At 38.8% G+C, this 27,327-nt stretch overlaps 1 protein-coding gene across 9 annotated transcripts in view; it reads left to right on the forward strand.

Annotated features, from left to right (window-relative positions):
* Positions 1-2,523: 2,523 nt before the first annotated feature.
* The window catches only part of RAD51D (DNA repair RAD51-like protein), a 35,327-nt gene continuing 10,523 nt past the window's right edge, over positions 2,524-27,327 (forward strand). For 2 of the 9 annotated variants that reach the window (XR_016107206.1, XM_088969613.1), the window contains exons 1-9: positions 2,524-3,101; positions 4,135-4,214; positions 4,289-4,404; positions 4,497-4,578; positions 4,751-4,885; positions 4,958-5,071; positions 5,148-5,238; positions 7,298-7,368; positions 9,141-9,184. Coding sequence is in view for 3 of the 9 variants with exons in the window: in XM_088969613.1 (XP_088825739.1) it covers positions 3,014-3,101; positions 4,135-4,214; positions 4,289-4,404; positions 4,497-4,578; positions 4,751-4,885; positions 4,958-5,071; positions 5,148-5,238; positions 7,298-7,368; positions 9,141-9,184 (821 nt within the window). In the remaining 6 variants the exon portion in view is untranslated. Of the gene's footprint in view, positions 3,102-4,134; positions 4,215-4,288; positions 4,405-4,496; positions 4,579-4,750; positions 4,886-4,957; positions 5,072-5,147; positions 5,239-7,297; positions 7,369-9,140; positions 9,185-10,596; positions 10,720-24,757; positions 24,873-27,327 lie in introns of all 9 variants that reach the window. The other 7 variants (XR_016107203.1, XR_016107204.1, XR_016107205.1 and 4 more) reach the window with 5 other exon arrangements.

Raw genomic sequence — 27,327 nt, forward strand, 5'->3', positions numbered from 1 at the left:
GCAAATGGTAGCTCACTATAATGCTCGGGCCTAAAAGGTGAGATTTCCAAGTTAGTGACCTTCTCCTTTGAAAAGTCATGGTACTTGAGCCAGACTCAGGTAAGCTCGGGCTAAACTGGAAGGGCCCATACAAGGTGAAAAAAGTCATTGGTCTCGGTGCCTATGAGCTCGAAACCCTAGAAAGGAGGTTGGTACCCTGTACATGGAATGCCGAGAACCTAAGGAAATACTACGCCTAGAATTTTCGAGCTCATCATGTAACAAGTGACTCACTTTTGAAACTTCGTCAGCATGAATGCTTCGATTTAATTAAGCCTAAAGCCTCAATTTAATTCACACATCGAATTTTAAGTTCATTTACTTAGCTCTCTTTGATTTGCATCATCTTGACATTATTTCACTGAGAAACAACCCAGTGCAGGGATTGAACTTTGTTTTCATAGTATTTGCATGATGACTTCGCTTAAATTAGGCAACCGAACATCTCGGTCAGGAGCCTACACCTCGGCCACAACCTCTAGGTCACTATCGTTTTAACTCCCTGGGTTACCTCGAAGCTCATATTTGAATATAAGAGCGCGGACTACCTCATGAATTATTTTGACCCCATTCTAGCGAATTTTCATATAATTTTGGAACATGGTACATAAGCCGATCTAATATCACATTGGAAATTCTTTGCATTTAACAATTTAATGGGAACACTTGATTGCAACAAAGAGTAGTTAGGTACATTCATAAAAAAAAAAAAAAGAACAAAAGAAGAGAAAGAAGTTCCAAGAAAACCGAGCTCGGAGGCTTGGGCTATCAGTTATGAACAAAAGGTCAAAGAAAAGAGGCAAAAGGAATTAATGTTGGTTAGGGGCAGATCACTGGCCCTCGTGCTTGCTCGATCCTCACTGACCACATCACCTTCTGCTTCGTCGCCAACCTTGTTGCTGCTCTTCACGGAGTTTGGCAAAGTTGAAATGGGAAGCAAAATCTCCATTACCCATGGATTAGGCGTGATTTTTTTTTTCAGGTGATAGAAATGTATGGAATTTGTCTTACAAGCTTCACTAAGTTTTCAACTCCCCAAGTTCACTAATCTACTACTGTATGTATGAAATAGGGGATCCTCCTCATCCTCATCGACTCCCAATACCTAGAACTTAGATACATGTTCCTCTTTTCACTTAAAAATAAAAGGAACAAAATCCGTATGATTTACCATCATTTCTAATAAGAGCAGATTTGGCCCTCCAACGATATTGTGACACATGGCACCTCAGAACAAATGGGTCACACTCGGAACCACTTAGGCAACAATTTAGCCAAGATGATGGTGTCCCGAATTGGCGACCTGGCACTGACGCTGACCTGGCGACCAACCTTTATGCTGAACTAGCGACCTAACTAGTAGGATAACAATTCAGCCTGACACGCCAAGTACGCAATGGGTCGAGCTTGGGTAACCAGACCACCTCGGGACAAGTCCACCTCGGTCCCAAGGCACTTCGACATTCATATTAGGTCGGATCTAAAGAGCACGAGCTCAGGCAATGCTGACCGACCACCGCATGGCAACCCCGGGGATCTCGTCACTATACTCCGTGTCTTACGGGATCATACCTTATAACAACTAATATTATCTCCACACTCCTTGATTCAGGCGGAAATGGTCAACCTTACCGGTTGGTAGCGTTATCCCCAACTAACACAGAAACGGATACTGTCGCTGTGAGAATTCCGGAACTACTCCACCGAACCCACAAGGACTCTAGTATATAAAGGCTTCACTCCCCGGGGATGAGGGGAGGCGTGATCTCTGCTCTCTAGCTCTCTCACAATCTAATATCATTTTCAGCTCGCAACCAAGTGCTAACTTAAGCATCGGAGTGACTCCATCGGGTAAATAACCTCAGGTTCTTTGGTTCATCTTTTGCAGGTTCATCGAGCCCATCGTTGCTGGTAGCCAGATCATCTCCTGCAGGGAGCAACCGGATTGCGCTACATCATTTGGCGCCATCTGTGGAAAACTGCTACTAAAAGCCCTTGTCTCCATTTAAAAATCTCAAGCTCAGAATCCATGGCATCCTCCTACAACACCGGGCAGAATGGTGAAATGAACATCTCTGAGAATCAGTCGGATCGTGCTACATCAGTTTCTTTTTAATCTGTTTGTAGGCTGCATATATCACTTCACTAGTAAGAAAGAAAAGTGAAAAGTCGTTTCTTTACGAGGAGAAACATTAATAGATCATATATGCTAGAATCCGATAATAGTTCTTGCAAGCTAACAAAAGTGGCAACATGATGAAGAGCCATTAGCTTTTTCAAAGTTAGATAGTTTTTCATACATTTCAATTATGTAGAGCCACTATGTGCCCCGCGATAAACGAGAGAGCACCTGGAAATTGAAATTTGGAAATCTAGAAACTGAGTTCACTTGTTTCATTATTTTCGTTTGGTTATATCATTTACTTTGTTCCCTATGTGATAGATAAATCGGAATATATGAAATCAATTGTTTTCCTTGGGATCTATTAGATTTAAAAAAATCGCCTCCGGTTGCTTCTTTGTGATCTCAACGATTAGAGATAAAATGTCGGTGGTTGTAGCATGTTTGCTGCTTGGTTGAACGAGAGAGGAAAAATGGGATACAACGCAGGAGGGAAATGAAAATAAAAAAAATGGAAGTAGGTTGGGCGCTCCGTCGGTTTGAAATATTAAGTGGGACGAATGACGTGTTTCATATCGGATCTTACGAGGTTTTTATAATTTGAAATATAAAGCCGATTTTCAAATCAATGTACATACGGGATAATCACAACATGGCGGAGCATTGACGCTGCTCACTTTGCAGAACTCGATAGAGTATAGCGGGCAGGGCACCCTAAAGCCCAATGCCTCCCCTCTTTCAGATCTGGATTGCCGCCAAACTGCCTACCAGAAAAAAGGATCCCCACCAAACCAGTAAACTACAATATTTGATTTTATTGTTGTAACGCATGCACGAGAGCCTCTGAATGAAATGGCTCCATTAAAATCGCTGCAGCGTGAGTTTCCAATTATCGACTGCAATTTTCAGCAGTTTTGTGCTTCTCACGGCATTTATTCAGGTCCTACTCTGCCTTCGGGTCATTTAAGATTTTCATTTCTTGAAAATAGTGATCGATTGAAGGGCTCCTCTACAATCTCCGCAACTTAAGATTTTTAGCATTTTAGGGTTTTGTTTTGCTATCTAGATTTCTAAGTGGCAAGAAACCTAGCTTTTAAGTTTGGATCCATTTATGAGATCGTTTTTTTGTACTCCTATGAATTTTCCTTTTCTGTTTGAAATTTGGCGGCCCGACTAGTTACTGTTAAAAGGGACAAGTACTTCCCAGCTTTACTTAGTTGATTCTCTACAATACTGAATGGGGGTTCTCTGGGGTTCCTCTTATTCCATGTGCTTGAACTTCATTATTACCGACTTTGTAAAATCTGGAATTTGTTTTGTAACACTTGAATTGGTGCAATAAATGTTTTGATTTTTAATGACTTTTGGCTTTGTTAAATGCCCTAAGATTCAATGTTGAAATGGTTCAATTTCTTCGCCCAAGTCTTGCACTCTGAATATCCAGTAAAAACTTAACTGCGTTAATGGGTTGGGGCATATTAGAATTTTTAGGCTTTAGACAAGGAGGATCAGCAGACTGAAGGAGTAAACTGCTGATGTGCAGTGGAAGGTTCGCTGCATTATATTGAAACCAACTGATGTGCAGTTAATAGGGTCCTGTGGCTTATCTTAAGCAAGTTATGGTTCCATCAGAAAAACTAAACGTTGATATACTGTCTGTTTCATTATTGATGGACGGGAATTTGCAAGTCAAGCTGTCTGCTATATCAGGACAAGATTGAACCACTGGGTTAATCTATATTATTGATGTATCAGAATTTTCTCTGAATTGTCAATTACATTAATCCTCATCTGTATTAAGCTCCAAGAGAATAACAAATACTGAGGAATATTTTGTGTGGAGAAATGGTGGTTCAATTAAAGTATGTGCCTGAGATTGGTTTATCATTCAATTGTTTCTATGCACAAGGAGTCTGGTTAGCATTTTATACTTGAATTATTAAATTTATGTTTCATGTATGTATCTTATGCAGTGGAAGACTTTCTTGTTCATGACCTCTATTCATTAGTTGCTTCTGCAGAACAACAGTCTTCTTCAGAGGAATTGAGAGAGGTTAGTGTTTCTCTGTGATAATCTTTAACCATATGATGAATGTGCTTTCCCTTATTATACTATATTTCAATTAGGGAATTAGTCAAGTTATCTCTATCATAGGAAGTCAGCATCAGCCATGGTCAAATGGTGTGGAGTTGTTGGGAGATGCTCAAAAGAATAAGCATGTCCTGCCAACTGGTTGTGAAGGGTACTTGAACTCAATATCCAACTCTGTACTTATGTTACGCCCAGGATATCTTGCTATTAAGAGACTTAGTTTTTATGGTTAATGTGGGTCAGGATTGATATACTTCTACAAGGTGGATTACGTGTGGGTCATGTAACAGAACTAGTTGGGCCATCACCTTCTGGTAAAACACAAGTAAGAATTTCATTGTTCTGAAAGTGATTATTTTCTACTTGGTCAATTATAAATGGTCCTAAATTTCAGGTTGTTATGTGGATTTTATATTACTTGTTATGCTGCTTTGGTCACTCATTAAATTGGTAGATCAAAGCCTTATTGTCGGATTTGATCCTGCAAATATGTTCAGGTTTGCCTACAGGCTGCTTCAAATGTTGCAGTCAAGTTCATGGGTGTTGTTATGTTCTTAGATACATGCAACTCCTTTTCACCTAGGCGCATGGCATGCTTTATCAATCAACATTTCAACACACCTGTTGAGGAGGTTTGGTCTATTATTTCTGTTATTTTTCCCCATTCTTGTATGGGGGTTTTTCTCATTAGTTTTTCCTTGCAGGTGACACAAAAAGGTCTTGAAAGAGTTATGAGCAGCATATTATGCCAATCTGTGTTTGATATTTTCTCCCTCTTGGATGTGTTGCGTCAACTAGAACTCAAATTGCAATTTCAGGTATTTCTCCAAGTACTATGAATGGCATTATCTTGTAAACCAATTCTTGTCATTGAATTCTGGAAAACTGATTCAGGTAAATACTGGAGATTGTAAGTTGCGGTTGCTTATTATTGACTCCATCTCATCCCTCATAACCCCAATTCTTGGTGGCAATGGTGCACATGGTAAACGATTATACATCCTTGTATGTTCCAAGGATTATATATATATATATATATATATATATATATTGGTTATTCTAAGGATAATATAATTGTGTAGTACATTTTTACCTTGAGAAGTTCTCATTGGAAAGTTTATTGGCAAGTTATCTTACTGGATGTATTTACCTCGAAATTTTATTGTGGTGAATAATGCGTGGTTGCTTGTTTGAAGACAAGGTCTGTTTGGATAGAGTGGATATTGGAAAGGCACCTTCAAGTCAGAATAAAAAATGTTTGAAGTTGGGCTCTAATCCTGAAACTCACAAATTAGGTGTTGGGGTAAGAGAGGAGGCTTTGTTGCAGGAGAAAGATGAATTAGAATAAGTCTGAGGAGGGGAAAGAGGAAGATGAGGAGGTGATTGTAGATTGAGTTAGAAAAATAGAAAAAAGATGGTGAATTTGGAAAAGATAGTGGAAACTGAAGTCCAAGTAAGCAATTTGTTGGGGAAATCTGTTTTAGGAGAGGAAGATTTTGCAAGAAAAATGTTTTGGGAATTAGAGAAGATTCTGGTGAGTGAAGGAAGTTTTTTATGGTGTGTTGATGAGCAAGGATTGTTGTTAGGGTTGTGTATGGATGGAGTAGGGAGCAAACTTTGGGTTCTTTGAGGGGAGTGGATTTAGACAGCAAGGGTGTTTTGATTTGTTAGGGCTAAGGAGGAGGAAAGAATTTTTGTATTTCAAGGGGTTTGGAGGGTTATGGTTTTTTTGGGTTATAAGTTTTTGTCCTTTGTTATGAGTGATATCTTGTCACCTTCTCTGTACCTTCTATCTTTTCAATAAAATTTTTATTTTTTATTTATTACCAGAAAATGTTATTGTTTTTCTTATTGCTGCTGCTGCAATCATTTGTTTACCGAGTAAATAAGCTTGGTTTAGGCAAGAATAAAGCAAAACCTGCCAGTAAGTGGTGCCATAAGTATCCAAAATCAGATCTTCTTTACACAGAGATGTTTGTCAATAATTGAGTTGCATGGGGAAATTTTATTTAGTATCATTAACTTGGTTGCCTTCTCCTTTCCTCTTCTTATGTTTCTTTTTCTTTATCTTTTTCTCTTGTTTGTTCAGATAAATTTGGAATTGACCAGAATATATGTTTTAGTCACTGATAGGCAACATATTCAAATTTGCCACTTTGGCTTGAATCTAAAGTACTCTGTTTTGTTATGAAACTTTGAAGTGCACAGAGACAGGTCTTCTGCCAAGTGGAGTTGTAAGTGCTAACTGCTGAATTGGAGTAAACAGTTTGTCTGGGACCTGAACTAGATCATTAGAAATGTGTTGATTTTCCTAGTTAATGTCATCCCAGAACAAGTTATCTCATCAAGTTGTTATCCATTCAAAAACTAGCATTATATTCCAATTTCTGTCCAAGTAACCCTTTCTTGAAATAGGAGACAAAGACCAGTGCACATTCTATTTGTCCTATCAGAGTTTAGTATCTTTATAGGATCTTAAAAGCATCTTGTATTGTGTTAATATAACCTAGCCAGTAATTTTTCCCCTTTAAAGTAGGTAAGTGAAGCTGTATTGATCAGAATATAAAAAAAACTGGATTAATCAGAGGAAAATGTGGTCTGTACAAAGAGAGAGTATATGTCAGTCATACACATACTATGTCATATAGTATATTAAATCAATCAATCACTCTGGAACTTTTCAGAATACAAGTAGAAAGAGTCTTGCTAGACTGACTAAAGAGCATACTCTCACCCAGAAGATGCAAATTATAGAATGAACAACTGTTGGCACCTATATGCACCATTTTATATATTGGTGCATGAGACCCCCCCTCTCTCTCTCTCTCCTTCCTTCCCTTTTCTTGGGTTGCCCTTTTTAATTAATTCCCCGGTTACTAAGCAGCAGCTGTCAATACTGAACTTAAACTTGTATAGGTGCATTTTGTTTTTGCTTGTGCCACAGTTTTTTTTTTTTTTTTGGTTCTTACCTGCATATTTGGCAGGAGATGAATTTGTTCTGAATTTGATTCTCATTGATTTATCATACTGGATTGAAAATGCAGGACATTCTTTGATGATATTTGCTGGATTTTTGCTAAAGAAATTAGCACATGAATACAATATTTCTGTACTGGTAGGTTATGCTTGACCTCCCCAAGAGTTACCACTAGTTTACTAATGGCTCTATGAACTACCATTGGACATTCTTTGTTGTAGGCTAGTTGTATGTATACTCTTGTAACTTTTTGGTACCTAGACATTCATTGATGAAATAAAATATCAATGAAACATTATATTCACATCAGTAATGCAATAAATTTTGAATAATTACATTTAATGAAGCTTCCTTACTAGATTGTCTATGATATTCCCATGCTATCAGTACATTTGATATTCTCATTTGGCCATTTATAAGTACATCTGAAAAGTGGTCTCCGGAAGAGTGGAATCCAAAGGAGGGGTTTGAAGATAAAAAAGTTAATCCAAAGTTTATTTTTATTTATCTTCTCCTCAGCAAACAAGCTAGGCATATTCTCTCAAATTTGAGATTTTATATTATTGAGAGAAATTACAAGTAAGCCCTCATATGGGAGCCGAAATACGAAAGAACAAAAAAGACAAGAATACCCTTGCACCCAAAGTCCCAAACAATCCCAACACTCCCCCTCAAGTTGAGCATATATGTCAATCATGCTCAGCTTGCCTAGGTTCTTGGCAAGCTTTGGATGATGAAGGCCTTTAGTGAGAATTAGTCAGTTGGTCTTCCGACCTTACAAAGGGTAAGAAATGTGGAGACTCTATAACTTGATGTACCTTATTAGTATAGTCCTTGTTGTATATTACTTTTACATCTTATTCTTCTTTTCTCTTTCAGCCTTGTATGGGCATTCTTGTAATTGTACATATCTTTTAATATATAAGAGACTCTTTGAGGTGGGGGTCATTCATTCTTGACACCTCTAAGAGTATTCTTGTTCTTCTCTCTATTTGGTCAAGAGTGTTGACATGGTATCAGAGCAGGTTGCTCTCTGATCTATTTTGTCGCTCTCTTGAACCTTACTAGAAGCAGTAAACCTGCCGTATTAGGGCTGTCTTGATCAACCCTTTTTTGCTCTTTCTTCTTTGCACAACCAACAGGAGAGATTTCTTTAGATCTATCTTGGGAGACATTGGTTTGAGGCCAAACTTGGATCTGGTGTCTCTTAGACCTGATTTATTCTCCCTACAAACAACATCTGATTTGGTGAAGTTTTCAAAGGAGTTCCGATCTTCTTCTTGGGGCGGCAACACTGTAAAGTTTCTTTTTTTGGACTGCAACAGCTTTGGACTTCAGATCTGGTGTTGCCTAGACCTGATCTATTCCACATACAAACATCATTTGATTTGGTGAAGTTTTTGAAAGAGTTGTGATCTTCTTCTTGGGGTGGCAACACTTACAGTTTCCATTTTTGAATTGCAACCTTTTTTGGACTTTAGGCCTTCAACATCAGCTTGCAATTTAAGTTTTCTCTCCAGATCGAAGGGTTCTCTCAAGCTCTCCTTAACCCTACACTCAATTTCTGGTTTGGAGTTTTTAAGGGCTGCTTCAATCAGCATAAGATACCTCCCTGTTCGTGAAGAAGATGTCTGATGTATTGGTAAATCACAAATATCTCTCAATCAGCTGACTCGATCAACCTATAACCCTAGATTTGGTGTTGTCCTAGGGTTTTCTTGCCTTCATTTATTTGATTTAGACTTCAGATTCATATTTGAAAGGCCTTAGACTCGATAGTCTTAAAAACTTGCCTTTTTTGGACTATCATCTTCTTGATTGCTAAATTTGGTTGTCTCTGATATCCTTGTGCATGGACTGTTGTTTTCTTGCTAAAATGGCCTCTGATAGTGGCGATTCTTTTGTTAAAGGTGATTCTCTGGCATCTTTGGTTGAGCAAAACATTTGACAACTGGTAACATCTGCTATTCCTTCTACTCTTTCTACTATTGGCTTACTTGGTGAGTTTTCCGGTTATTGTGCTTCTCCTTCTCATATTTGGATCATTGACTATGGAGCTACTAATCACATGACAAGAGCCTATCCTTCACAAACATATTGTTGCTACCAATGGTGAAAAGTTAAACATCATTGGTAGTAGTGATCTTTCTCTTAAGCTTTTACCCACTGCATCTTTCCCTCTTACCAAGACCCTTATTGTTCCTAATCTCACTACAAACTTGATTTTTGTTGGCCAATTAATTGATGAAGGTAACATTCTCATTTTCTCTTAGGATGGATGCTTGATTCAAGACCAGAACACTAGGAAGGTGAAAGGGAAGGGGTGCAGGTTGGGCCCCGTCTGTTTGCATTGAAGTTTGAGAAGCTTCAAACGGCAGCATCATCAGTTTATTTCAGTTCCTCCACTTCTAGTTCCTTTCTGAATCATAGAAATAATGTTTGGGACTTATGGCATAAGCGTCTGGGTCATTTACATTTTGAAAAGTTAAAATTTTTGTTTGATTATGGCCTTATTAAGAATAAAGTTCCTTGCACACCTTTGATACATCTTGTGTTTCTTGTTGCTTAAGTAAGAGTCGTACCTTACCTTTTCCTCACACATCTAAGCATGCTACCTCTCCCTTCAAGCTTATACATAGTGATGTCTGGATTGCTTCTGTCTCTTCTCGGCTTGGATACAAATATTTTGTGTCGTTCATTGATGATTGTACCAGGTACACATGGATATACTTTCTTCACCACAAGTGTGTTCCGAACATTTAAGTTGTTTCATGCTATGGTGCGGGTTCGGTTTCAACCACAAGTGCGTATTCTCCGTTCAGATTCAGGAGAAGAATACACTAATGGAGATTTTTTATCCTATTTGAAGGATCATGGAATACAAGTGCAACGAAGTTGTCCAGATACTCCTCAGCAAAATGGTGTGGCTGAGCGCAAGAATGGACATATCCTTAGTGTTGTGAGGACATTATTGCAAGAGTGCCATACTCCACCTTCCTTTTGGGTAGAGGCAGCCAATACAACTGTGTTGTTGATCAACTACATTGTTCCTCAGTTCTTGGTAATATGTCTCCCTTTCAGAAGTTATTTGGTCGTTCTCCAGATTTATCTATGCTTCATGTCTTTGGATGTGTGTGCTTTGTTCATATTCCCTCTCGTGAATGTTGTAAATTGTCTGCACAGTTTGTCATGTGTGCCTTTGTGGGTTACGGTCTTGACCACAAATGATTTCTTTGTTATGATCCTTTTATTCGCTGCATTCGTATATCACATAATGTTGTTTTCCTTGAGAACATTTTATTTTTTGTTGGAATTGTTAGATTGTTTGCACTGTCTATTTCTATTTTGCCAAACTTTGATTCACAGGATGCTCCACCTCCTTCTGCTGAGGACTTTCTCGTCTTCTCTTGCAAGCGGTTACATGCTCCAATCTCTGCACCTGCGACTCTCCTTCCTTTTGGTTCAGATCATCATCCTACCACTGCTCCTGTAAATGATACCTCAACTTCAGACACTCTTCATACTTTTGTTCATCTTCGTCGTTCTACTCGTATATCTAGACCTTCTGACCGCTATTGTTTTCCTTCAAACATAGCTCTTTGTTTGCTGTCCTATCCTCCACAGATGTTCCTCACTCCTACTAGGAAGCTAATAGTAGCCCTCATTGGAAGGAAGCCATGGATGTAGAGATTCATGCTTTACATGAGAATGACACTTGTGATCTTGTGCCTTCTCCTCCAGATGCATCCATTGTTGGGAGTTGTTGGGTTTACAACATTAAGCTGTAGTTTGATGGATCTCTTGATCGATACAAGGCATGTTTAGTTGCCCAAGGATATAGTCAAGAGTATGGTATTGACTATGAAGAAACCTTTGCTCCTATTGCAAAGATCACCATAGTCCGTGTTCTTTTAGCAGTGTCTGCTGCTTAGTCTTGGACCATATGCCAACTTGACGTGAAGAATGCCTTTCTTCATGGTTAGTTGAAGGAGACGGTCTACATGAAGCCTCCTCCCGGATACTGCAGTGATCCTTCTTTAATATGTTGCCTAAAAAAATCTCTATATGGTCTAAAACAAGCTCCATGGGCATGGTTTGAACGCTTTCGCGATGTTGTCGTTGTTGTTGGATATAGCCAGAGTTCTTCTGATCACTCTTTATTTGTTAGGCGACGACCTCAAGGTATTACCATTCTCCTACTATTTGTTGATGACATGTTGACTGAGAATGATGTTGAAGGCATTTGTGAATTGAAACTATTTACTTCATAATTCCTTTCACATGAAGGATTTGGGGCCTCTCACATATTTCATGGGACTAGAAGTGCATCACAGTGATCGAGGGTATTTTGTTTGTCAGTAGAAGTATGCCTCTGATCTTGTTAAACTTGCTGGTCTTAATGATGAAAAGCATGTTGATACACCTATGGAGCTAAATCTTAAGCTATCTAAATCTAAAGGTCCATTACTTCTTGATGCTGCCTTATGTCGCTAGCTTGCGGGGTCCCTCATTTATCCCACTATGACTCGGCCTGATATTTCTCATGCTGTCCAGGTTGTTAGTCAATTTGTTTTTGCTCCTCGTCAGTCTCATATGATTGCTTTTCATTGCATCATTCGATATGTTAAAAGCACAACTTCCCAAGGACTGTTCTTCTCCTCCTCTCCCATTCAGTTGAGAGCATATGTTGATGCGGATTGGGCTAGTTGTTCAGACGCTCGTAGGTCCACGTCTGGTGGTGTGTTTTTATAGGTGATTCACTCATCTCTTGGAAGTGTAAGAAACAACAAGCAATCTCCAAGTCTTCCATTGAAGCAGGGTATAGGGCCATATCTTCGGTTTGTAGTGAGATTGTTTCGTTATAGTCTTTCTTTATGGATCTTGGCATTCAGGTTCCTACTATTCCTCTCTATGCAGACAATACAAGTGCTATCAAGATTGCATCTAACCTTCTCTTCCATGAGAGGACCAAGCACATCGAGGTGGACTGCCACTTTATCGGAGATCTCTTCACTATTGGGTTTATATTGCTTCCTCATGTAGCCTCAGACATGTAGGTTGCTGATATTTTCACCAAAGCTATGACTAGAGTTCGACATCTCTTTCTTATAGACAAACTGATGCTTATGTCGAGGCATCGGTTTGAGGGGGGGTGTGGAGACTATAACTTGATGTACCTTATTACTATAGTCTTTGTTGTATATTACTTTTACATCTTATTTCTTCTTTTCCCTTTCAGCCCTGTATGGGCATTCTTGTAATTGTACATATCCTTTAATATATAAGAGACTCTTTGAGGTGGGAGTCATTCATTCTTGACACTTCTAAGATTATTCTTGTTCTTTCTCTATTCGGCCAAGAGTGTTGACAAGAAAATCTCTCCACTTGCTATCCTTTCTTTGATAAAGTGTCTATCCACTTTGATATGTTTTGTACAATCCTTTTTTTATAAATGAGTAAGATTTTATTAATCTAACAAATAAGTTACATGCAACCCATGGAAAGGCACCATATGTGACCTTTCCTTTAAAACTAGTTACAAATGATAAGTTCAAATGAAATTAAAAGGAGCCCAAAATAAAGTTAGCTCGAAAAACCCCATTTTTGCAAGTGAGTCAGCCATTGGGTTTGCTGATCTGCCTACCCATTGAACACTAATTGTCGTATTCCTTGTTAGCCATTTAACCTTTTTGAGGAGATCTCTATACATCCTGCAACCAAATCGACTATCACCTGGGAGTCCCCTTCAATAAGCAGATGCTCTATTCCTAGCTGGTTTGCAAACTTGATTCCTTGTACAACGACAAGTAATTCGGCCCTTAAAGGGTCTCCCACATTTGTAGGACTTGAATACAAAGATGTAATGCTATTGTCTTTATTTCTCAACACTCTTCCTATACCCAAAGGTCCAGGCTTACCTCGGCTACTCCCATCAAATTTCAACTTAATAAACTCCTCCCCAAGTGGCATCCATTCAACCACATAGCTGTTCTTCCTGGTAGAAGTATTAGCCACTACTAACTAGCTCCTCCATAGGTCATAGAAAGAGTATGCATCAAAGAGATTTAAAGTTTTCAGCCACTGAATTGTCCTTGTCAAAATACATTCTTTAACTTCCAAAAAGCTTCTTCTTTTTCACAAAAAATTTTGGCGTTCATTTCTTCCCAAACAGTCCACAATAAAGCTGCTTGATGTAGCGCAATCCGGCTGCTCCTAGCTGGAGGTGATATGGCTTCCAGTAGACAACAAACTCGGTTGATATGCAAAAAGCGAATAAGAGAATCCGAGGTTGCTTACCCGGCGAGGTTGCTCCGATGCTTAAGTTAGTACTTGGTTGCGAGTGGATAATAGCTTAGAATGCAAGAGGGCTAGAGAGCAGAGATTACGCGTACCTTTCACCCCCGGGGGCTGGAGCCTTTATATAGTGGAGTCCTCGCGGGTTTTGCGGAGTGGTATCGGGATCCTTGTTACGATGAGGTCCGTTCCGCGTTAATTGGGGATAACACTGCCAACTAGTAAGATTCATCACTTCCGCCCGAATCGGATGGGGGAGATAATGCTAGTTGTTATGAGGCGTGATCTCGTAAGGCGTGGAATCTGGTGACGAGATCTTCGGGGTTGCCATGCAGTGGTCGGTTAATATTACCCAAGCTAGTGCCCTTTGGACCCGACCTGGTACAAATGCCGAAGTGCCTTGGGACTGAGGTGGTCATGATGCGATCGTGCACCGAAGTGAACTTGTCCCGAGGTGGACTTGCCTCGAGGTGGTTTGGTTATCCGAGCTCGATCCATTGCAGACTTGGTGTGTCGGACTTAGTTGTCACCCTACTAGTAAGGTCATGTCCACGTGTCCCCCTATTACTAGGTCTTGCCAAATCACCCTACATCACTGCTCTTATGCACTTACACATAATTCTCCCTCTCTTTTTGTGCCATTCAAAAGTAGACGGACTAAACAACATGCTAATATTAGATGACAAGTTCCACCTACACTCAAACAACATAAAAATCCAATTCCATAAAGTTGCAAAGAACATACCAATTAGGGGATAAACACCATTTTGGTCTCCTCTTTTGTAGGTTTTCAAAGGTATTAATCTTACCATAATAAACTTTCCATCCAGAAACAACAATATTTGGGGGAATGGGTCTTGTCCAGATTTCTTTAATTGGGAAGTTCTAGGGTGCAAAAGTGGAGTAGAGGGACTTGAAGAAATAAGAACAGGTGAAGATGCTTTTCGGGTTAGGGGTTCAAATTCTTGTTTTAGGTTTGAAAGGATTTAGGACAAACTCAAGTGAAGACAACATTTTTGATACACAAGAACTTTTATCATCACGTAACCTTCTCCAGAAACCAAAATCCTAGTTTAAGGCCAAAGAAGCAGCTGGAGAGGAAATAAAACTAGAAACCGGCTCTTGCTAGTTTTGTACGGTCATGTTGCACAAGATTGTGGGCAACGTTTATGGCTGTTTGATTGTTGTAGTAGAATCTCATTGGAGTTCAGCTTGGATGCTTATCTTGGTCAATAAGGTCTTCAACCAAAGTAATTCTAATACTCCATGGGCCATTGCCCTATATTCTACCTTAGCACTAGATCGATCAACAATTGATTGTTCTTGCTTATCCGTGAAACAACATTACCTCCAACTAAGGCACAATAACCGGATGTAGATCTTCTATCATCAATAGCCCCTACCTAGTCTGCATTTGGGTAGGCCTCAACCTTTAGATACCCATGGTTGGATTAAAACATCCCTTTACCAAGATATCCCTTCAAATTAGCTAGGATTCTATTAATAGCCTTCATGTGGGAGGTTCTGGGCTCATGCATTTATTGGCTGACCACCCCAACTGCATATGATATATCAGGTCTAGTTAAATAGAGGTAAAGAAGGCAGCCAACCACTTTCTGCTTTTGTCTAGAAGAACATCTCCTTCAATGGTACTCAACTTGTGATTGGGATCAATTGAAGTTTTTGTAGGCTTGCATCCCAATTTCCCAACTTCATGGAGCAAATCAAGAACATTCTTTCTTCAAGAGAGGAGGATCCCCTTTTTGGATCTTGCAAAAATTACAAGAAAGTATTTAAGATCACCAAGATCCTTTATCTCAAATTCTGAAGCAAGAAAGGACTTTGAGAGATACTTGAGGTGTCATCCCTAGTCATAATGATATCATCAACATATACTATCAACATAGTCAATTGACCATTGAACTTCCTTATGAATAAGGTGTGATCAGCTTGAGACTGAGAGAATCCAATATTCAAAACAACATTTCTAAATCTGTTAAACTAGGCTTTAGGGAATTGCTTGAGGCCATACAAAGATTTCTTCAGATGACAAACTTTCCCTTCACTGTTAGGGAAGCTTACTCCAGGAGGTAAGTCCATATATACTTCTTCTTGTAGATCTCCATTAAGAAAGGCATTCTTCGCATCCATCTGATATAAAGGCCATGAAAAGTGGGCAGCAAGTGACATAATCACACGAATAGAATTCATCTTAACAATTGGAGCAAAGGTTTCTAGATAGTCAATGCCCATAGATTTGGGTATATCCTTTGGCCACAAGGCGAACTTTATACCTTTCAATTGAACCATTAGCTTTGTGCTTAATAATGTACACCCACTTACACCCAATAGGAACCTTATCCTTGGGACGAGGCATAATCTCCAAAGTTTGGTTCTTTATTAAGGCCTCCATCTCTTGGTTCATAGCTTCCTTCTACTGAGGAGACTACATTGCAAGGAATAGAAACAGAGGAGATGACAAAAATATAGGCATAATAGGAGGGTGAGAGAGCATCATATGGCACATAATTAGTATGAGATACTTGATACATGTTATGAAGTTTTTTTTTTTTTGATAAATAAAGTCATCTTCCATTAATTCAAAGATTGGTTACATGAAAATCCCCTTAGAGGCGCGGGGTGCCGCCTCTCCATACAACAAATATATAAACTACATTAGAGATTACATGAATGTTGATGTTAAACAAGAGTTATAGTTGCGCCCAGAACAATGTTCCCCTATTTGTCCCTTGTTTTGCCAAGACATTGGCAAATGCGTTAGCTAATCTCCCAACCCATTGTACTGTTATAGACATATTTCTTGTCAGCCATTTGAATTTCTTTAACTCATTTTTGTAGCCCCAAGTGACTTCCTCTGGATTATTTAACCAATCCACCACTGTCTTAGAATCCCCTTTAATCAGAAGCTGCTCCATGCCCACTTCTTTTGCAAGAAGTATTCCTTGTATTGCAGCTAATAGCTTTGCTCGGATAGAGTTCTCAACACCCAAAGGGCCAGATTAGAGTAAGACAACCTCTCAAACCTCATTCCTCAATACACCTCCCATCCAAGAGGGACTTGGGTTACCTTGGCTACTCCCATCAAAATTCAGCTTCAAAGAATCAAGAGGAGGGGGGACCCAACTAGTCAATACCCTTACCTTGGAGGAGGAACAATTTGCTACCAACATCCAATCCTTCCAACAATCAGTAAAAGAGAAATGGTTAAATAATTCTAGAGTCTTTAACTAGTGTATTGACTTGTACATAATGCAATCCTTTAAGGCTTGACTGCTCCTTTTTCTTGGAAGTCTTGGCATTCCTTTCTTCCCATACTATCCATAACAATGCTGCTCACATGCACCTCCACATTTTCCTTCCTCTTTTATGGGGCCAAGAGAAAAAAGAAGGGTTAGAGATTGTGCTTACTTCTGCTGGCATATCTCAACTACACCCAAACAAAGATAGAAGCCAAACCCAATGCTCTACAGTTACACTACAAGATAAAAATAGATGATTACAATCCTCACCATGAGATCTGCAAAAAATGCACCAGTTTGGTGAAATACAAAGGATGGGTATTCTCTTTTGTAGGTTATCCATCGTGTTTACTTTACCATGCCACACTTCCCAACACAGCCATAACCTTGGGGGGGGGACCGACCTACACTAGACTTCTTTGGAAGGGAAACTTTGTTGAGAGGATGTTTGGTAGAGGAAATTGAAAAAGGAGCCCCAAGAATAAGACCCATTGGGGTAATGGCCCAAATCCTTTTATCAGGCTTCGGAGGACCCAAACAAACCTTATCAAGGAGACAAAGAAGAGTAGACAAACACTCAATTTCCTCATCCCTTAACCCTCTATGGAAACCAAGATCCCAAGAAAATGTTGACAAATTTAAAATCGATGGAAGGAATTTTGAGATCGCCTCTTTTTTATACAAAGAAACAAGGTACAAGGATGGAAAGAAGTCTTTTAGAGGGAGATCTCCAGCCCGAATGTCCTCTCAAAACCGAATAGAATTACCAGAACAAGCATCATACCTGATACAATTGAGGAACTATGGAAGAATTTTGTGAATTGCTTTCCATGGTGTAGCTAGGTTAGCCCTCCTTGATGCACGAACATCCCAACCACTCTCTGAGCATCCATGAATACTCTTCACCACTTCGTGCTAGAGTCTATCTCGCTCCAAAAGGCCACCTTCATAGCCACTTCCCTAACAAAGCTGAGTTCTTTTTAAGCACATTCTCGAGCCCTAATCCTCCTTCCTCTTTATTTCTACCCACAACCCACAACCCACAACTAGTTAAGTGGTCTTTTTTACCTTTTCTCGATTCCCAAAGAAAATCTCTCATCAATTTTTCCAATTTCTTCGCTTCCCTAGGCGGTATCCTAAAGATAGGGAGGTAATAGGTAGGTAGATTCATGAGGGTAGCTTCCTCCCACCTAAAGAGATAATTTTTCTTCCACACAACTAATCTCTTTTCGATCTTCTCCAAGACTGGGGTCCAAAACCTACTCTCTAGGGTTTGCCCCTAACGGAAGCGCTAAGTAGGACAAAGGCCAGGACGAAATGGAACACTCAAGACAATTTGCAACCGCCTCAACCTCCTCAAAGTCTAGATTGACTCTGACTATGCAACTGTTTCCTAGATTGATTTTCAAATTGGAAACTCCGTCAAAAGCTCTAATCAATTCTTTCAAGTTTTCCACCTTCTCACCGAAGCCTCCATCACAGAAGATCAAGTCATCTGTAAACTGAAGGTGAGTTACTGGAATTCGGTTTGTACCTACTCCCCATCCCCTTACCACATCTTCCCTATTAGCCCTAGTGTTAATTCGACTGAACACATCAGCTACCAATGTAAAGAGAAAAGGTGAAAGTGGGTCCCCTTGTCTAATACCCTAGCTAGCCGGAAAAAACTCCCTCACCGCCCCATTTACTAGGATGGAATAGTGACAAGAGATAACACAATCAAAACCCAACTACACCATCTTTCTCCAAACCCACACTTCCTCAAAACCTTAAGTAGGAATTGCCAATCCACCAAGTCATAGGCTTTCTCAAGGTCAAGCTTACAAACAAAGTCTCTATGCTTGGACCTCTTCATCTCCTCCACACGTTCACGGGCAATCAGGATTTGATCAATTATTTGACGACCTTGGATGAAAGCCCCTTGAGCCTGATTAATACTGGAGGGAAGGATTTCTTTAATCCTCAAAGATAGGACCTTCGCCAGGATTTTATAGATAGTCACCAAACTAATTGGCCTAAAGTCTTTAGGATGGATAGCTTCAACTTTCTTTGGAACAAGGTCCAAGAAGGTAGCATTAATGCCTCAACTATATGCTTCTCTGTAGTGCAAACTCATTAAAAACCTCACAAAGATCAACTTTTATCACCTCCTAACAATCTTGGTAAAGGGCCATTGTAAAACCATCTGGGCTTGGAGCTTTGGATCTATCCATCAAAAACACTGCCTTCCTAATCTCTTCTTCCTCAAAACACCGCAATAGGAAGTTAATGATCAATGTCAACAATAGAAGCACTAGGAGGTTTAGGATTACCCGAATCCAAGGGATTAAATTGTGGTGGGCATTTAGCTTCAAGAGCCACCCTCTTACTACGCCTAATGAAGAATTGCTACCGAGATCGAGGCCGACATACAGGAGGTGGAGGAGGGGAAGAAATGCCCTCATTACAAGGATGAGAGGAAGAAGAACTAGTATACATAGAATCAGGAAAAAAACGCAGAATGGAGTCCAATCTTCACTGGCAATCTCCCTCTAAAGAGGCAGACGAGATAACTGAAAAAGGGATGAGGAGTAAAGGAAGGTAACATCCTCTAAAACATACCTCAAACCAGCCTAAGGATCAAAACATCTGTAACCTTTCCAAACAAGAGGGTAACCAAGGAAAACACATTTAATAGACTTAGGATCAAACTTATGTATGAAAGGTAGACTCCATCGATTTCATGCCCACCTCCAATCATCTTCCCCGTGCTCAAATCCTAAAAAACGCAATGGGTGGGAGAAAAGGTTATAAGAACAATTATGCGACTTAGTAAGAGAATTGATATATAGTAAGCTTTTATCAATTGAAGAACATGAAGAACAAATCCAAGGGAAAGATTATGGGTAAGTTTGATTTCTCCTTGACCCAAGATAGGGGTCTAAGATCCATTTGCAATAGTAATCTTGCCCTTCCCAGGGGTTTTAACTTATATGAGTGTGAAGGCATATCAATCATATGGGCACTAGCCCTAGAGTCAATAATCTATGAGTTCGAGGTGGAACAAGCAAGTGTAGTACTTGACTAGATGTGTTAGCATATGCACTGGATGGATTATTAGAACCGGATGAGGAGGATGCTCCATTCTTTTCCAAGTGCAATAGAAGACTCTGAAGTTTATCCATCACCTCATAGGAGTCATTAGAGGGAATGGTCACATTAGAAGGCTGACCCTCGTTACCAATTGTGGCCAAACGAGCATTGCCTTTCCTTCCGGTTTTAAACTTGTCTGATTTCAAGTGAGGATTGAGTTGCCAACATCTTTCCTTAGTATGCCTTGACTTTTTGCAATATTCATAGATGACATCATTAGATTTCTTAGCGATAGGATGCTTACTATACCACTTGGCCTAGGCTTAGATGACATAAAAGTAGAGTGCTCAATCATAGAGGGTTGCATCATGGCTGCCCTTCTACTTTCTTTCCCTTGCACAAGAGAGTAAGCAATAGCCAAAGAAACAATGCCCACACTCTGAATATGTTGCCTAGTATAAGTAAACTCCAGATTAAATTCAAGCAAACCAGAAAGTCAAAGACCCCATCCTCAATGTACTTCTTGTACTATATGATCCTTCCACTAAAAAGTTTTCAAGTGGTCCATTTCTTCCCAAAGAGATTGTAAAGGGGAGAAGTACATAGCCATTGTTCTATCCCCCTAAAGCATATTACAAGCAAGGTTTAAAATTTTGATACCATACGCCGGGTGTATTGTATTGTATCTTTGAAAAACAGATACGGGATATGCATGGAAATCAAGTGTCTCGTTTTTTTTCATGCTTATCGGACCCATATCGGGGAGTATCGGTAGCGTGTTGACAAAAAAGATACGACAAAAATTTGAAAAAAAAGTGGGAAAGCAAGCTTCTTTTCCGTGAAATAATGCTTCTTTCACCCCCAAATGACTCTAAAAACTCCAAACCTCATTCCTAGAGTGCTAGATTTACAAAATTTTGCAAGAAACAAGTGTGAATCGTTACCTTTTTTTGAAGATTTTTCAAATTTTGAAAAAAAAGGTAATTGTTTTCAAATTTTTATAATATCTTGAATGTTTTTGCAAAAAAAAAAAACAAAATTTGCAAGAAAAATTTTCAATTTTTTTCAAATTTCAAATTTTCTTGAATGTTTAAATTTATGTTGATCTACATTCCTTACATTCAAAATCACATTTTTTTTTGTGTTATCAATAGATTTATGGAAATTAATGAAGATATTTGGGGAAAATATAAATTCACAAAAAACTTGAAAATGTAATTTTTCTCTACCTATAAAGACTAAATATGATTTAGATCTATGGATTTATCTATCATATCCATAGAGCAATTGAAGTTTATTCTTTAATATATATATTTTTATAATTAAAAAATAACTAATAATTAATTATATTTTATCATTTGATCACAACAATTGAATATATTATAATTCTATGGATGATCTATCATATCCATTGACCAATTGGAATTTCTTGTTTAATAATTATTATTTTTTTATTTTTAGAAGTAAAAAATAAATAATTAATTATATTTTATCATTTGATTACAATGATTGAATATATAATAATTCTATAGATGATCTGTCATATCCACAAAGCAATTGAAATTTATTCTTTAATAACTATTTTTTGAATATATTATATAATGTTTATTTATTTTTTATAATTTTTGGAAATTACTAATAAATATATTATTTAAATAATAAACAATTATTAATTTTATTTTCACTTAGAAGTTGTGCCAATGTATGTTTTATGGTTGGATAGGGGAGTTGGGTTTTTCCCATCCCATAAAACATTAAAACCTAAGAATTATAACTTATAAATTATAGTTAATCATAGGGTTTTTAATGAAATTATAACTAACTATAATATATTGCTTCAGAATATATTAATTTAATGTATATTTGCTTCGTTGAGGTCTTATATTTAGTGTTGTTGATGTATTTTTATGATTTAATAAAGTATTTATAGTGTTTCCAAGTGTATCTATGTGCATCTTAGTTTTTCTTTGATAGGCATGTGTATCCAAGGCGTATCTCGATATGTCTCTTAAAATTGCCTTTCCGATACACTTGGCGTTTTCAATACTTTGAACTTTGACTATAAGCTTCTCTCCTAAGTTGATATTCTCTAGCAGTATTGTTAACTTGTGAGTAAGTGGCGACAACCCTATCCTAAATATCTTTAGTAGTCGAAAGGAACATGTAGTTACGGAGACTGGATCTGCTCCTCACACCGACCTCACGCGCACATCCTACAATGCTTTGTTTTTTTTTTTTGATAAATAGCATCCTACCATGCATTGGGAACATCTTTCATTCTTAAAAGTTATTATTCACGGGAGAAGTTCCCAATGCATGGTTCATGTGCCTGTGAGGTGCCCATGTGTGAGGAGCAGATCCCATTCCGTAGTTACGAGCACTGTGAGGTTGCATTGAACAAACCAGCCAAGACATTACCAGTGAGTTATCCTGTTCCAACTTTGCAAATTTAGGGTATTCAATTTTCGGCTTCACCTCTTTGCCTGCAATGAATCCCAACTTACCTCTCCTTGTGATAGTAAGTTTAGCCGATTGAGACCACTCCAAAAAGTTGGTCCCATCAAGTTTTATGGTGGTTATCATACCACCGGAAACATCAACATTTCCAAGAAACACACTAGAACCCATCTTAACAGCCTTTGGTGATTCCATATTGAAGAATTAGTTGGTTAGCCACGAGTGTGTGGTTCCATACCCACACCTAGTAGTTTCTAATTTCTTTTGTTAGTAGTTTCTAATTTCTTTTATTAGAAGTTTCCAATTTCTTTAAGTTGGGCTAGCTCGCCTTATTGTTTCTAACTTTTGTTTATTTCCTATTCTTGTATGGAACCTAAAGCTATAATTAAAGAAGTGTATGGGGCGGCAGATCATTGACCATCGAACCCCTTCTTTCTTTTCTCCTCTCTTCATTCTTCTTCTTCTTCTTCTTCTTCTTCTCTCTCTCTCTCTCTCTCTCTTCTTCTCTTTGAACCTGTATTACTTCTCTAATACAGTAAACAACTCTTCTTCTTCTTCTTCTTCTTCTTCTTCTTCTTCTTTCAAGTTGGTACTAGAGCCTTAGATCTACGGTTTCTCATGTGGATTTAACTCAGCCGACAACATGAGAATTGTTTAGGGCTGAAAGTTCACAACGATCCTTACTTCGATTGATTCTTGGAGGTTGCAAGAAGGCTTTAGCAGCTGTCCAAAGATTGGAGAGAGCTTCTTGTAATCAGGAAGAATCATGTTGGAATTGAGTGATCAAGATTGGAGGTGCCGATCAGCTTTTTCTTGGTTCTTTGATCAAGATTCAAGGTGCTGGCAATAATCGGTTGATCAAGTTTGAAGACTGAAGGTAGCAATAAGCTTTTTGGGCATTTTTCTTCATAAAGTGCTTTTTCTTGAGATTGATACTCAAAAGGACTTTGTTATTCATTCAGGGAGGTACGGATGGAAAATCTTAGGACTGATATCAATTAGTCTAAGATTGATATCAATCCCAGGACCGTAGTTGGCTATTATCTAACTGCAAAATCATTGTCCTAGGTCAGCTGTTATCAGCCTTGAAATACAGTTTTACTTGTCACTTTAGTTTAAAGCCTCTTCTTAAATTAGAATGGAGTACAAGAACCAAGGGGAAGGTGCTTTTGGGACTGGTGTTTCAGGTACCTTTCATATTATAACTGTTAAGTTTGATGGATCAAACTACTTGGAATGGGCCCAATCAGCCATGATGGCTATTTAGGGGATGTGAAGGAACCCTCCAAAGAGGACCCTACTTATGCTAGGTGGATCCATGAGAATTTTTTTGCGATGACATGGTTGTGCAACTCTATGCAGCCAAACATCGGCCGAAACTACTTGTGGGCCAAAACAACTAAGGAAATATGGGATGTTATGAAGGAAACCTACTTCAGCCCCTTAATGTTGCTAGGGCTTAGAGCTAAAATGTGAAGTTAAAATTCTGAGGCAAGGAGAGAAGCATGTACTATTTACTTTTCAACCTTAAAATCCCTATGGCATGAAATTGACCATCTTGAAACAATTGAGTGGGAGAGTCAGAAAGATGCACAAACATATAGAAAGCAGGTTGAAACTAACAGAGTTTTTGAGTCCTAGTTGGTCTAAATTTTGAATATGACATTGTGAGACAACAGTTGTTGATAAGAGATAGTGTGACTTTATCACAAGCCTATTCTCTAGTGCATAGTGAAGAAACCAGGAGAAAGGTTACGTTGCAGCAACAACCCTCCGAATCAGCCTTGGCAGTAGTTAGACCTAAATTTGGGGGGGGGGGGATAAGGAGAAGAAGGAAGCTAAGTAGGACTTAGTATGTGAACACTGCAAGAAACCTAAACATACTAATGACACCTGTTGGAAGTTGTACCCTCATCTAATTCCAGCAAAGCTTAGAAATAAGATAGGGAATGCTAATATGGCTGTCAACACTAATAGTACAACTTCATGAGGCACAAGAGGCACTCCTCTAGATACCCTAACTGTAGTCCGAGCTACTCTGACTCAACTAGAAAATGAATTTAGTAATTCAGCTCAGCCTACATCAGCTCAATAGCCTACTTCGGCCCTTGCTCATATAGGTACAAGAGCTACTGCTTGCCATGCTTTTGTCCCAGGTAATACTAGACCTTCCTGGGTAATAGATTCAGGTGCTTCAGATCATATGACTAGCATATCTACTCTATTTAGCACCCATTGTTTATCCTCTGGGAGAGATATTTTCTATTGTTGATGGCTCTCTTGTACCAATTTTTGGCAAGAGAGACATTAGATTATCAGATACCATCACCCTATCCTCAGTTTTGCATGTTCTCAAGCTTAGTGCTAACTTACTTTCAGTTAGTAGTATTACTAAAAATCAAAACTGTTCGGTAACCTTTTTCCCCGATCGGTGTATTTTTCAGGATATGGAAACGAAGGTGATTGGGATTGGCCGTGAGATGAATGGAGTCTACCTGCTGGAATGTTCACAGGGGGAGCATAGTGAAGCCTGGAAATTGTTTGTTTCTCAGTCTTGTAGTAAGATTATGCTTTGGCACAATTGCTTAGGTCATTTATTTTTTGGGTCTTTAAAGAGTCTTTTTTCAAACTTGTTTGAGTAAGTAGAAGTGTCTGGGTTAAAGTGTGAAAGTTGTGACCTTGCAAAACATAAGATCATCTTATCCTTTAAGTAATAAAAGAAGCACATCCCTTTTGATATTGTGCATACCGATGTTTGGGGGCCCTACCATACTCTCACCATGGGGGGGTACAGATATTTCTTATTATTTGTTGATGACTATACCCGTTTTTCATGGTCTATCTTATGCACTCTCAAGATGAGGTTCCCTCTCTGACCTAAGCTTTCCATCAGATGACCCTAACTCAATTTGAAATCAAGATCAAGATTCTTAGATCTAATAATGCCAAGGAATACTTTGCAAAACCCTTGTCATCCTATCTCCTTGATCATGGGATCATTCATCAGAGCACCTGTCCTCACACACCTCGGCAAAACGGGGTTGTTGAGAAAAAAACAAGCATATTTTAGAGGTAGCCAGAAGCATCATGTTCAACTCCAATGTTCCCATACGCTTCTATGGAGATGCAATCTGTACAGCCATATACCTCATTAATAGGGTTTCTTCACGGGTCCTAAACATGAAAGCCCCGTTCAATCTTCTATATCTAGATAAGGGCATATTCACTATTCCCCTCTAAACTTTTGGGTGTACTTGTTTTGTTCAAATCATTGGACCTCATCGCTCCAAGTTTGATCCCAAAGCCACCAAGTGTATTTTCCTTGGGTATGCACAAAATCAAAAGAGATATTGCTATTATGAGCTAGTTTCAGGGAAGTGCTTTGTGTCCATGGATGTCACCTTTTTTGAGGATATGGCCTACTATTATAAGGCTTCTCCTCAGGGGGAGAATAGTGAGGAAGGGATTTCAGTTTCAGCTCCAAGAGTTCCTTTACCTGTCCTAGTTACTGAGGGGGGGAGTTGCGAAGTAGGTTGTCAAAAATACAGGGAGTTGAGAGTGTATCACAGAAAGTGGTGGACAATCTAGGTCAGTTCCAACATCTTCTACAGCTCCAGATTGAGACATTACTACTACTCCCACTGTTGATCCTACTGTTACAGATGTTCAGCCTTCACAGATAGATGACCTTGACCTTCCAATTGCTATTCGTAAAGGGAGGTGCCATTGCACTTCATCCCCCGCCCATTGCATTTCCAAGTTCTTTTCCTATAATTGTCTCTCAGAATCCTACAGATTTTACTTGACATTTATTTATGCTATTCCTATACCCAGAAAAGTGCAAGAAGCTCTTTGTGTATTTGAATGGAAGAAAGCAATGCAAGTAGAGATGGATGCTCTTGTCAAGAACAACACATGGTTACTAGTTAACCAACCTGAAGGGAAGAAACCTGTTGGATGCAAATGGGTATTTACTGGGAAATATAATGCTGATGGTACTGTAGAGAGGTATAAGACTAGACTGGTTGCAAAGGGATTCACACAAATTTATGGAATAGACTATACAAAAACCTTTGCACTTGTTGCAAAAAATGAACACTATTAGAGTTCTCCATTGTTGCAAACTTCTCATGACCACTATTTCAGCTGGATGTTAAGAATGCCTTTTTCAACGGAGACTTGCAAGAGGAAGTATACATGGAGTTTGGCTTGATAGGTTTAGACTAGCTTTGGACAAATTCGGATACATATAGGCTTAGTCAGATCACACTCTCTTCTTTAAGAAGACATGTCATTCCCTAACTCTACTTGTAGTCTATGTAGATCACATTGTGATAACAGGAAGTGACACTAGTGAAATTGACAACCTTAAACAACACCTTTACAAGGAATTTGAAGTGAAAGACCTAGGAAAGTTCCACTATTTCCTAGGAATTGAGGTAACTCGATCTAAGCATGGCATTTTCATCTCCCAAAGGAAGTATGTTGTTAGTGTTCGGCCTGCCTGTTAGACTGATAACATTCAAGGAAGAGAGAGAAGAAGAGAAAGAGAGAAAGGAGAAGGGTAGAAGAGAAACAAGGAGCAAAGATTTTGGTTTGAATGAGAGAAAAATTCACTCCCATTCGGCCAGATGTATTTTATATTACTAAAATATGTGGAATATTCACATATGCCCCTACTTAAGTTAGAGACATTAAATCTAACATAAACTTACACATCAACACCTAAACACAAGCACAAAGACAAAATTACCCCTACATACTCGACACTAACACTCCCCCTCAAGCTGGAGAGTATATATCATATAATCCCAGCTTGTTACATATGTAGTCCATTCTCCCCTGATTCAACCATTTAGTAAACAAATCTGCCCACTGGTTCCCTGTGTTGACATATGCAGTGTATCACTCCACTCAGCACTTTCTCTCTAACAAAGTGACAATCAACCTCTATGTGTTTAGTTCTCTCATGAAACACCGAATTAGAGGAATCTCTATGTTGACACATGCAGTG

This window comes from Nelumbo lutea, chromosome 2 (assembly GCF_056320005.1).
Source record: "Nelumbo lutea isolate HS-2025 chromosome 2, American lotus-T2T, whole genome shotgun sequence".
NCBI lineage: Eukaryota > Viridiplantae > Streptophyta > Magnoliopsida > Proteales > Nelumbonaceae > Nelumbo > Nelumbo lutea.